A 12,739-nucleotide genomic window follows, 5' to 3' on the forward strand; every position below is an offset into this window, starting at 1 on the left:
GAAATTTAAGAAAAAGGGACATACAAACATATCATCATGATAGAGCAGCTTCACTACTAAAATATAAAAACATTTTTTTTAAATTTGTGAACATATTTATAAAATGTAACAATAAAATATACTACATATATAAATTTTTATAATAGTGGTTCTATCCCGTCATTATTATATAGGTTCATGTGCTTTTTACAATATACATTAATTTTATACATAGTTTTATCATCTTTAAGGCATATAGTAGTGGGCGATTGTTTGTGCTTAAGGTTTAAAAACATTTATAAATAAAAAAAGGAAATTTGCTTCGACAAAATTTGAAAAAAAAACTTATTAAGTATAAAAAAAATCTGTTAAAAATAACTGAAAAAATTTAAATCATCTAAATTAATTAAAATGCAACTGGAATATCTACAAATTTAATTTACATAAGGTTTATTTTGGTTTAATTTCTTGTTTGTAATGCCATTGATTGGATATTTGGATCTAGTGCAATTCACGGTAAAATGGGAATAGTTATTTCTTTCATCGTATTATAAACGGCTTTCCGCGGATATAGAATGTACAATTATAAGATTAAAACCAGTTTTTTAGCCCCGAGGTGCCGAAGGCACGGGCTAAAAAATCTGGTTTTAATCTTATGATTGTACATTTTTATATTCGTGTAAAGCCGTTTATAATACGATGCTAGACATAGTTTTTTCGTATGGATGAGAACCGGTTCCTATCCACCGGATTCGAATGAATACGAGAAAACTATCTCCAAAACTTTAGAAACTGCTAACTGCCAAACGGCTGAACGTACAATGTACATGGCATTATAATCTGGAATAGACAAGATCCAATGATGACAGGGAAAGCTTTACTGAATTGGAAAAACGCATAACATAAGTATTTTTCGCGCATTTAAGGCACTGTGAAATAGCTATGCATTGTTGAATAATGACTTTTCCATATATAAAACTAAACGATCCACCATTTGGCCGTTAGCAGCCTTTAAAGTTCATAGATTTTTGGAGATAATCGTTACCAGGAACATTTTACCATAGACTGCACTAGATCCGGATATTTTGATTCTTGTTAACAAAGTACAGTGTTCAAACTAATTTTATAGAGTTAACAAACCTGGTTTCATTAATTTTAATTATAAAGAGTCTTGAGGTGGATTCTTTAAAAAAATTTGCCCCACCAATCACTTAGTGGAGCAAAATTGTTTTCGTGAAAAATCCACCAAAATCACATTAAAAATCTACAAAAATTAAACAAAATCATAGAAGGGTTATTAACATAAGATTTTCTTTAATTATTTATAGAATTTTTATGCGATTTTTGAGGATTTTTCACGAAAACAATTTTGCCCCACTAAGCGATTAGTGGGGCAAAATAGTCTTTAAATTACCTTCATAAAACTAAATTTTTTAAATAATTACTATTAAATTAATCCTTTATGAGTATTTAAACTATTTTTAAGCAAAAATTAGAAGACTAAACGTGAATTTAAGGAAAATTGTGCATTGTTGAAAAATACATAAAATTAAATTTAGAAAAAAACTGTTGCGTTCTTTCATCACAGTATGGCTGAAGATCGCCTAAAACATTTTAAAAAATTATTTTTAAGTTTTTTCGTCTATATGTCTGAAAATGTAGTAGGTTTATTGTGCTTTTTTATTTATAGAAATGAATTGTAAAGCAAAGCTACACTATACCTTTGTCTATATAGCTATCTATCGGTCAAGCCAGCTATTCTGTTTATCTATCAATCCATGAATCTATCAGTTATCAATCAATAAATCTATCAATCAATCATTCCACGTTTCCTTCAATTTTTTAATATATAAATCTATCTTTCCAATAATCTATCAATCTATTATTCTATCTATTTGTCTATATATCAATCAATCAATCAATACCTTTGGTTAACCTCCCAATCTGACTCAGGATCTGAGCACTCCGCAGTGGGACTCAGACCTCCGTGACGCCGCGTGTCCTCTTGGCTCCCACCTACTAATAATAGCACGTCCTTGTTATTTTAAATTTTTCAAATAGTGCAGCTACTCTTTAATTTGGTATGCAGTTTTGTTTTGTCTGTCTATTTAAGAAAAGCATGCTAGTTAACATTAAAAGGATTCAACATTTTGATAACAATAACTGCTAATTATAGCCAAAAATTCAGTTATTATTCTACAATCAGTCCGTAAGTTACTACGTCATCATAAGGTTTAATAGGTTTCGTGATTTCTTAGAATTTTGATTCTGAATTCTGCTATATTTTCCCATCTTCAAATAACCGCTATTGATATCATCCAATGCTGCGCTACTTATGGACATAATTGTACTTTCTCATTTAAATTGTTGAAAGCTGAAATAATAAAATTTTTATTAAAGACCATGCAAATAAAAAAGAATGCTTTTAATTGACTTTTAATCCCATTGGTTATTGGACAAAAATCTTGAAAAAATAGTTATTGCTAAAAAACATTTTTGTCAAAATTCTTGTTCACTAAGAAAGAAGCGCATGCCCTACTATGTACACAAACATACTTGTAAAGCTCGGTTTTCTTGCCTCCAATTTGGGCGTGTCGGTGGGACTAGTCTTCACGCTCTCCCAACTAGTGGCGCGCCCGTTTCCGCTCTCCCAACTGGCTCCCGACGAGTCTGAGCCTCGTTTGTTGGCGCCATTACCGCCGTTGCCGCTGTACAATGATCCCTGCGCTGTCATGAATGATTCTGAAGTGTTGCCGCTAGGATGGCGGGACAGACCAGATGGATGTCGTCTTCGTACCTCATCCTAGGAAAGTTAATAAATACTCAGGGTATAAGACAATAGACGATAATTTGATTCAACATCCCCAATGATGCAAAAAAAACTCCTTCAGTTGTTTACATTATGCTTGAAAAGTTTGGACACTTAAAGTTTGGAACCAATCAAATAAAATTTAATAAAAGTACCCAAAGTTTTGTATTAACGAATAAGATAACGTGGTAAAACTTTATTTATTAGACCAACGTCTCCTCTCTCCCTGTATATAATGGACATATTGACTGCAACCTTACATGTTGATATAACAACAGCACAAAAATTGCCAGGGTTCATTAAAATATCTCTTTCAAGCACTATTAAACAATAGTCGTGCAATCAAAAAGTTGGCAATAATATAATAATGTTTAAAGCAACCAACCTGGTATGAATGTAAGGCATCTGTCACTTGGGAGAATGAATAATCCTGAAATAATTAAGTTTAATGATTGAAATTGTAAATTTTACTAAAAGCCTGAGAAACTTACTATAACTAACCTGACTATAATCATCAGTAAGAAGGAAAGGATATGTTTACACATATAATTAATTTACTATAAGCCATAGGAACTAACCTTACTATTATCATCAGTAAGAAGGGAAGGATGTGTTTACAAATAAAATTAATTTACTATAAGCCATAGGAACTAACCTGACTATAATCATCAGTAAGAAGGGAAGGATGTGTTTACAAATATGATTAATTTAATATTAGCCATAGGAACTAACCTGTCTATAATCATCAGTAAGAAGGGAAGGTTGTGTTTACAAATATAATTAATTTACTATATACCATAGGAACTAACCTGTCTATAATCATCAGTAAGAAGGGAAGGTTGTGTTTACAAATATAATTAATTTACTATATGCCATAGGAACTAAGCTGACTATAATCATCAGTATGAAGGGAACAGTATATATACAAATATAATTAATATACTATAAGCCGTAGGTACTAACCTGACTATAATCATCTGTAAGAAGGGAAGGGTCTGTTTGTGTTACGTCAAAGATTTCAGTGATTTGCATCTAAAATAAAAATTGTATTAATAAAACATTTTTATAAATGGAAACATCACTAAAAAGCCTCACAAAATAGGTAAAAATAGGTTGATATTTCATACAAAAGTTATGGAGTAATGCTGTGCCCTTTTATAAAATCACATATTGGTCTTTAATCACGTTTTCAGTTTTTAAAATGTCATTTATACAAGTGACAAATTGTGATATAAGTTAAAAAATCTTATAAAATTTTGTATCTTAAAAAATTTTAGAGTTGACACCCAAGAATATAAAGAGATAAGACAATGGCCCAATAAATGATGTACATCCCCAGTGAAATTACTCAAAATTACACTTACTATAGATTACGATTAGTGGTTAAAACGTCTGTACACTCAACTTAATTAACACTAATAAAAATCTAGTAAAAGTCATTAAAGTTGTCAAGCCAACGAATAAGAAAACGTTATTATAAAACTTTGGGGACTAGTGTAAGAAACAGCATATTTTCCCCTCTTTCTCTGGTATACATCCTTTTTCAAATGTGTTCAACCAGGGATCTTAGGGGATAGGACAATGTAAAAGATAAATTGATGCTAACTCATAATCACCAAACACAGTATAAACCATTCTGTATATGGAAAAATATTGTACAACCCAATCAATATTCTATTAAATTCCATTAAGATTTAAAGCCAAGGAATGAGATAACGTGTTTATAAAACTTTGGGGACCAGAGGTGGATTCTTAAATAAGCTTTTGCCCCACTAAAATTTTAGTGGGGCAAAATTATCCACTCTAAATTTTTGATTTGCCCCACTGATTTTAGTGGGGCAAAAGTTTTTTAAGAATTCACCTCAGTATAATAACCTAATTTATCTTCCATTGTCCTATCCCTGTAAGGATCCCAGTGCTAACCTAAATACGCAAAGAGCATAGCAACTAACCTGATTATCCTCGTCAGTATAGTAGAAAGCAAATACAGATTCCTGATACTGCGTCACTTGGCGGATATGATCCAGAACCGGCGAAGCCTCGTCTAAAATTTAATAAGATTTAGAAATGGATATAGGATATACGTGAGGATATTGACAGGGGGAAATTTGTAGTCAATTCAGCTTGCTAATATGGAACTCATTTAATGGTCAGTTAGTTCATCCAGAAGGAGGGGAGGGGATTAGGTATCGTTATTTCAGCCATCTGCGAGCAACAGAGTATATGAAAATCTGGTGCAACATTCCAGTAATTATCAGTAATAATATATCGATTGGTTTAGAAATATTTAGATAATTCAATAAACTCTGATAACTAGCTATTGGATCTTTAACTCTACGGGGTACCTCTAACTTTTACTTTAGGTCAGGTTAGGTTAGTTTATAAAAATAGGAACAGTGTAGAACCGTAGGGTTAGGACACCACAGGGTATAAGCATTAGAAAAAAAACTAAACCTACCCCTTTAATTCATTTTGAAAATTTTAGAGGGGGGGGGGTGTGGATTTTGTGTTCGCTAGGCACTTTTGGGCAAAGCACCTCTTGCTATAATCTATTAATCTATACCTAAGCCAGCTAATCCTGCCAAGGAGCTGAAGCTTGATCTTCTTGACGCCATTCTTGACACAGCTCTGGAGGAGGCTCTTGACGTGGCACGTGATGTTACTCTGAACAATTGATCAAGTATAGATGTATAACCCAGACAACTTCAAGTACTGGGTACCTTTTACGTCTGCCAGTAAATTGCTTTCTGCTATTTAGTAGCGACTGTGCAGTGTTAATATTTACGACGCTATTGGCTTATGTTCAAAGACCCAATTGAAAGTCGGCACAAGTTCCACGGGGTGGGGAAATACAGTTATCTAACCCCTTGCGTCTATATTGTTTTACTTTAATATTTAATCAACACAAGCAAGTAATCAAAATGAATTTAAATCATTAGAATTAAGTTAGTAAGTAGGAATACTTTTTTGCAGCAATGCAATGAGCATAATTTTGATGTGAATACAAGGAAAATTTGGTGTTGTAGCTCCTTTAAAATAATTTGGATTACAACTTTTACTTACGTAAAAATCTTCATTAAGACTGACAAAGATTTAAAAATTGAAATGTAAATATAAAAATTTCGTGATTTTTTTTGTCAGCTTCACTTTCAAAATTGTAGGCATGTAAAATGTATCCGTTTTTAAAACACGAATTGCGTGGCTTGTGTTAATAGTAGAAAAATACGACGCATACCTTTAGAACTGCTCTGAGCTCTAGTTTTTTGGAAATACAAGTAGGTAGTATATTTGTGCAGTTTACTTTAGTAGCAACGGTGAAAAATACGCCAGGGTAGGTGAAAAATGCTTGTTATTTTTTACTTTAAATCTTAAATAAAGACAGAAAATTGTCATACCTGGAATGCATTCTGGACCCAGAAACGACAGCTGCTGTCAGATTCTCATTCTGGAACTTGATAGCCTCCACCTTAAATTTGAATATTTTAATTATTTTGCCTTAATTTATTTCAACTTATATAAAAATTTCTAATGTTTGTTGAGGGATAATCATTGGTAGCCTAAAGGAAGGACATCTCCAATAACATAACAAAATTACCCCTTCAAATTATTGGTTTAAAATGTAGAAGACTGCAAGTTTGAAGCAACCAATCAATTAAAGTATGTAAAGTTTTGTATTCAATAAACTAAACTAGAATAATTTTCAAATTAATTTCACCTTCCTCCAAAATTTGAACCCCCCCTCCAATCTCGGGGGAATCAAGGACTTTAAGCTGCTGGGGCTATATCTAATCCTTACTTAACCTCAGCTAAACATATTTGTGGTTGCCTCAGATTCTTAAGGCTATAAGGTATTTTTTTTTAAAATGAAGATGATTTCAGCTGCCATTGATCTATCCCTGTTAGACTACGAGACCTTACCTGGTTATGAGGCAAGTCGACACTATCACTCGTTTCCAACTCAGCAGTCAGCTCCATACTGAACAGATCCTACAAACAAAAACATTGAAATAAGTTTTAGATCAGATACGCTCTAAATAATAAAACAAAAAATATTTATATAAGGACCCCCCACTTAACATTTTTGTTTCAATAAGAAGCTTCACTGTAAAGAAGATCCATATCGGCCCAGCAGTTAGCGAGATCCTTCAGTACAGACTCAGAGACAGTAAGATACTTTAATTTAAGTTTTTTTTTTCTCGGGGTGATTTTTCTTGGGAGGGTGATGGTACCCTCACTCAAAACAATAATAAACCTTCCAAGGACCCATGAGAAGCTACACTGTAAAGGAGAACCATATCGGTTCAGTGGTTATATAAGTATTGAAAATGATAGTAGTTTTCATTTTATAATTAAGAAAAAAAATGTCTGTCTGTGTGAACAGAAGGATCTCGCTAACCACTGACCCGATACGGTTCTCCTTTACAGAGTAGCTTCTCATAGGTCCTTGGCAATTTTAAAGCTATTTTGGGAAGATTACCACCTCCCTCCCAAGAAAAATCACCAAAAAGTAAAAAAATATAACTAGCGCCGCTTAGCTGATATTTTTTGTTAAACAGCTTATCTTTACACTAGCGGCTACGCCCCTAGAGGCCTCTAGGGGCACTTAAGAAGGAGAGAGTCGAGGGGGGGGGGTGCCCCCACACTCATTTTTAATTTTAGTTCAAAAAATAAAAAATAAAAATTTTTGGGGGGGGAATTTTTCATTTTTTGGGGGGGTTGGGGGTGTCCCACACCCCAAGAAAATAGTTATAAACCTTCCCGGGACCTATGAGAAGCTACCCTGTTAAGGAGAACCTGATCGGTTCAGCGGTTAGCGAGATCCTTCGGTACAGACACACAGACACACAGATACACAGACACACAGACATCCTATTACTTTAGTATAAGAAGGATAGATTGAAAATAAAATATTTTACGTGGCACTAAAGGCCTCTAGGGGCGCTAGTAATATATACCTTGACAGAATCACTATGGCCAGAAGGTTCAATTTCTTCTTCATCTCCATACTGGGTTATGTTAAATTCACAGGTATATCTAAAAGAATAATATCGTATTATAGACAGCTTTCCGAGGATATTAACGTGAAAAATAATAAGATTAAAACCAGTTTTGTTTGTCCCGAGGAGCCGAAGTATCGGGCTAACAAAACTGGTATTAACTTTATAATTTTCATTTTATAATGAGTAGGAAATTGTCTAAAATTGGATACGATACATGTTTTTGATGACTCAAATTATTTTCAAAATCTACAATTGGACAAGCTCTGTCATTTAATTTGATGGCTTAAAAACTTTGGGTAATTTTCATGGTTAACAGAAACTAGCAGTGTCCAAACTTTACCAGAAATAAGTTTTATCTACAGGGGTGATATTGTTTATTATAATTCATTTTCTAAGGTCCTAAGGTTGAATAAATATCAAAATAAAGTTTCAAAGAGAGGGGTAGGTTTCTGGTAAAATCCGAAAAGGTTATGTGTTATAAGTTAAAAACAGTGGGAGAACGATAAAAATTTATGTTAACTTTTTTTTAAAAAATTGTCTATAGTTCTTTTCAATAAGAAACACACATATTTAGTGAATATTATCTTTCTACTAATATTTTTAAGCCTTAAAAAACATACCTTTACGGATTCTACCAGGAACCTACCCCTCTCTTTGTCAAAAACAGGACATTTCTTTTAACTTACTTGGCCAGATGTGCAGCATGATGCTTGATAAAATATCCATTGTTTGTCATATAGGCACAGAAATGTTCTATTAGTTTCTCTACAGCGTTCCGCAGTTTCAAATCGTGGGACACCCTGGAAATATAAAATATATCTGTCAAAGAAATATCAACTGTTTCGTGGGACACTCTGTAATTATCTATTAACAAATTTAAGCAAAATAGTATAATTTTATAGTCAGTTTCTCTACATCGTTCCATAGTTTCAAATCGTGGGACACCCTGTAAATATAATAATTGTAAAGTCACTTTATCCATAGCATTTAATAGTTTCAAATCGTTGTCTATATTCAAATCGGACACCCTGTTAATATAATAATTTCAGAGGCAGTTTCTCCACAGTATTTTACCGTTTTAAATCATGGAACACCCAGTAAATAAAAAAAATATAGCGTTTAATAGTATCAAATTGTCGGACACCTTAAGCTTTACAAGCTTGTAAATATAAAATATATTAATCAAAGAAATATCAGCTGTTTCTACATTCAATTCATGGGATACCCTGTAAATATATATTATCAAATCAAAGTAAGCATAATTTATAAGTTTCTTTGTAGAATTTTAAATTGTGGGACATTATGAAATTATATGATATTAATTCAATACAAATATGTTTTTATTAACTTCTTCCCAGTGTTTTTTACTTTCAAATTGAAAGACACCCTGAATATATGAATTGAATAATAATAGCTTAAAAAATATTATCATTATTAGAACGGCGTTACATCCCTTCCTTAATGGAATCACATACTTCCAAGATTAAGTTCTAATATTCAATTAAAAGCGTCGTTTATAAAAATTTGACAGAATTCTACATATTTTCCTACTAAATAACGTAAACTTCCTTGTTCTAAATGATCTTAAAATAAATTCGTACTATAAAATGTTCAATTAAAGTACATTTTGACTAATTAACAAAGATATGAAATTTCACCATAATAATTAATGCATTCTTTTAAAACATCTTATCTTAAAAAAAACAAGGATGATATTAGTTTATCTGTTATTTAATGAATTTTCTCGTATTCATTCGAATCCGGTGGATAGGAACAGGTTCTCATCCATACGAAAAAACTATGTCTAGCATCGTATTATATCCAGCTTTCTACGAATATAGAAATGTACAATCATAAGATTAAAACTAGTTTTTTAGCCCCGAGGTGACGAAGTAAGAGCAGCTGTGCTACTAAAGGCATGAGTTAAACAGATGATTTAATGACATCTGCCCCAAACTTTTATATAACAATGAATTGCTTACAGACTTTGGACTTTTACAAAATTGTTTTATAACTAAATTTTTAGTTTGTTTTCAAAAGTATAACTTTATTGAAATTTAAATGATACTAGGCGAATAGTTTGAATCCAGAAGAAAAACTATATTGCACCTGAGTTTTGTTGAGCAAAAAATGTTAAGCTGCTCAAAAACCATAAAGCCATCCCCTGATTTACATGAAGCTTCTCTGTAAAGGAAAACAAGGACATCTAAGTCTTTTTTTAAGTGGGGTAAAATGAGGGGTTTTAAGGGTTTATTCTTGTATTCATTCGAATCCGGTGGATAGGAACCGGTTCTCATCCATACGAAAAAACTATGTCTAGCATCGTCTTATATCCAACTTTTTACGAATATAAAAAGCCCTTTGGCACCTCGGGGCTAAAAAAACTGGTTTTACTCTTATAATTGTACATTCTATATCCGCGGAAAGCCGTTTATAATACGACGAAAGAAATAACTATTAAGGATGTTATCTAATGCATTTTTAGCTTTTGAGGGGAATAAAATTAGAGGTGCAAAGTTTGAGAGGTTTAAACATCCCTTTACCCCAACCCTTGGACGTATAAAAACATATGAGATAATGAGTCTACAACTTTCAGGGAAGCATTTATTTTTTAAAAATATTTCTTGACTAAAACATTTTTTTTGTCCTTTTCTATTATCAATAAATATTTTGATAATAATATGTTTTCTTTTTATGCAATATGACATTCAAATACGGTAAATATCAATATGCCATAAACCTCACATGTTTTGCTAATGTCAAACAAACAAACATTTATTTTATTTTACTTATTGCGTTAAAAATAGTTCTACTCAAAGAGAGAGGAAACAATGGGCTGTTTATTACATAGATTCGCAAAGCTTTATAATAACATTTTCTTATTCGTTGGTTTAACAACTCTGGGGACTTTTGTTTGATAAATTGAGTGTCCAAAGTTTTCAACCACTAATTGTAATCTACAGAAGGGGTAATTTTGTGCATTAGCATTGGGGATGTAAATCTATTTATCGGCCATTGACTTATTTTTAGATCCCTGGTCCCCACTGCTTTTATGTCTAACGCATGACACATTTAGAATGAAGCACAGTTAAGACCTCCAGGCAAAGAAAGCGCAATCAAGCGGATGATGCCCGTATCAATATTAAACGTATGTCCATCTGTCTGTATGCAACTATAGTGGCTTCGATCCAAAATGCAGGCTTGATAGAATCGTATCATCGAATTCAAACTAAGATTTTTGAAAAAATAAAGTCGGTATTAATAGATAGATAGATTAATTATAAATACTGTTTGACTAAAATTGCCATAGAATCTTATTCCATTTGTTTGATTATTTAAAACAGTGATTCCTTTGACGAATAGGTACACTATTTGTTCTATGTTAATATTAACTGTATTCTGATTTATTGAGCTTCGCTTTAATGGATGTTGCCACCCTTGTTTATTTAGTACTTTTATATCCTTTTTGAATACAATTATAAAATAATATTTCTAAAATAACGTGCCTTTTTGTATGATAAGAAATTGCATTTATATAACTCAAATTATCTGTATACAAGTACGATATTTGTTTTTATAGTTAAATGCATCTTCGGATCATGGAAAGAAAACGAAGTAGCGGGTTTCGTCGTTTTTTCACAGTTGCTTCTGATTTTAGGTTAGGTTAGGTAAATGTTAATGATTGCCTCGCAGGGTCAGAAAATAAGAAAAAGGCTACTGTTAAAACACGGCAAAACCCTCTACTTCGTTTTCTTTCCATGATCCGCATATTCTAAGTTGCATATTTAATATACAGAAATCCTTTTCAAATCAATTAGAAACAAAACACATTTCTACGTATGAAAGTGTACTTAGGCTTATTGAGAAAATATCACTATAATTTTAGTTTTTATCCTTTTTCTGGGGTTGGTATGAATTTTAAAGATGCAACGCGCATTTTAATAAATTGTTCACTGTCCCATTATTTTATGATATAATAAACAAACAGAATATAAGTCGATATCTTTTTTTAAATAACTAAAATATTCTTTTTCCTAAAGTTAAACAATATATATTTCTAAAATTTGATTAAGTTCAATTGTTTGGATGATCTTTAATGACAGAAACAGAAAGCACCGTAAGCAACAAGTACAAAACTTACCCAGGAAGCAGAGCAATCAATCTGTTCAGCATTTTAGATGCAATGTTGAAGGGTATGGCAGCTGGCAAGGTCAGCAGCTGGAATATTCTGGAGGCTGGTATAAACCTGGAATATGAGTTATTACTTTTCTGCCAATGAAAACATGATAACAATTAAAAAGCGCAGCAATGATAATATTATCATTAAGATGTCAAATATTTTCAGTATGGCTGTGAATCTAATTGATTTTCACTGATTTAAAACCAGTTTTGACACAGATATTGATTTAGAGATAATTTTAAATCAAAATTAAATTGAAATCATGAATTGAATCACTTTTTTGTTGACCTAAGCCTTTGGCCTCTTTTCTATTTCATTATCCACGGAAAACTGGCTATAGTACGATGTGCTACAATACTATTAAAGTCTAAACAAGAATGAAAAATGCGCGCAGTACCTGAGCCAGCTAGCAAAGCCAGCCTCTGCTTCAGAGATAGCATTCTCAAAGACAACCCAAACACTCTCGGGAATATCATCACCTTTAGCGACTTCTCTCTGAAACAAATCTTTCAATAATCATAATTTTGATGAAATTGTAGAACTAATATAAAACTTTGTAATGTCCTTACGTCGATCTTTTTTTATAAGCCATTACTGTGCATTGTATTGCATCTTTAGGCCAAGGCATTACGAATTTCCTAATACTGATACTAAGCAGTACGAACCAATGGCATATGATACGGAGGTGTCAATAATCCCCTTAAAACTTAAAATTAGGAAGACCTAAATTCCACTTTTTTTTACTCCCCAATTGTTTAACACACCTGTAGT

The 12,739-nt window shown here is 32.3% G+C and overlaps 1 protein-coding gene and 1 long non-coding RNA gene across 7 annotated transcripts in view; both read right to left on the minus strand.

The window, feature by feature from the left end:
- Positions 1-417: 417 nt before the first annotated feature.
- On the minus strand, positions 418-1,243 carry LOC145334296 (uncharacterized). Its single transcript, XR_013884798.1, has 2 exons — positions 1,039-1,243; positions 418-480 (listed from the first exon to the last, which is right to left on the minus strand). It is a non-coding gene; the product is annotated as an uncharacterized LOC145334296 (long non-coding RNA).
- Positions 1,244-1,247: 4 nt separating this feature from the next.
- LOC145334295 (patatin-like phospholipase domain-containing protein 2) overlaps positions 1,248-12,739 on the minus strand; it is a 37,908-nt gene continuing 26,416 nt past the window's right edge. For 5 of the 6 annotated variants that reach the window (XM_080179691.1, XM_080179693.1, XM_080179689.1 and 2 more), the window contains 13 exons: positions 12,366-12,463; positions 11,930-12,034; positions 8,475-8,588; positions 7,744-7,822; positions 6,707-6,775; positions 6,184-6,254; positions 5,352-5,452; positions 4,741-4,832; positions 3,752-3,820; positions 3,174-3,218; positions 2,536-2,782; positions 1,905-1,998; positions 1,248-1,583 (listed from right to left, as the gene is read on the minus strand). In XM_080179691.1, the coding sequence (XP_080035817.1) occupies positions 1,562-1,583; positions 1,905-1,998; positions 2,536-2,782; positions 3,174-3,218; positions 3,752-3,820; positions 4,741-4,832; positions 5,352-5,452; positions 6,184-6,254; positions 6,707-6,775; positions 7,744-7,822; positions 8,475-8,588; positions 11,930-12,034; positions 12,366-12,463 (1,206 nt within the window). In that variant the 3' untranslated portion in view covers positions 1,248-1,561. The remainder of the gene's footprint in view (positions 1,584-1,904; positions 1,999-2,535; positions 2,783-3,173; positions 3,219-3,751; positions 3,821-4,740; positions 4,833-5,351; positions 5,453-6,183; positions 6,255-6,706; positions 6,776-7,743; positions 7,823-8,474; positions 8,589-11,929; positions 12,035-12,365; positions 12,464-12,739) is intronic. The other variant, XR_013884797.1, reaches the window with a different exon arrangement.

This window comes from Acartia tonsa, chromosome 12, assembly GCF_053477335.1.
Source record: "Acartia tonsa isolate MP-2025a chromosome 12, ASM5347733v1, whole genome shotgun sequence".
NCBI lineage: Eukaryota > Metazoa > Arthropoda > Copepoda > Calanoida > Acartiidae > Acartia > Acartia tonsa.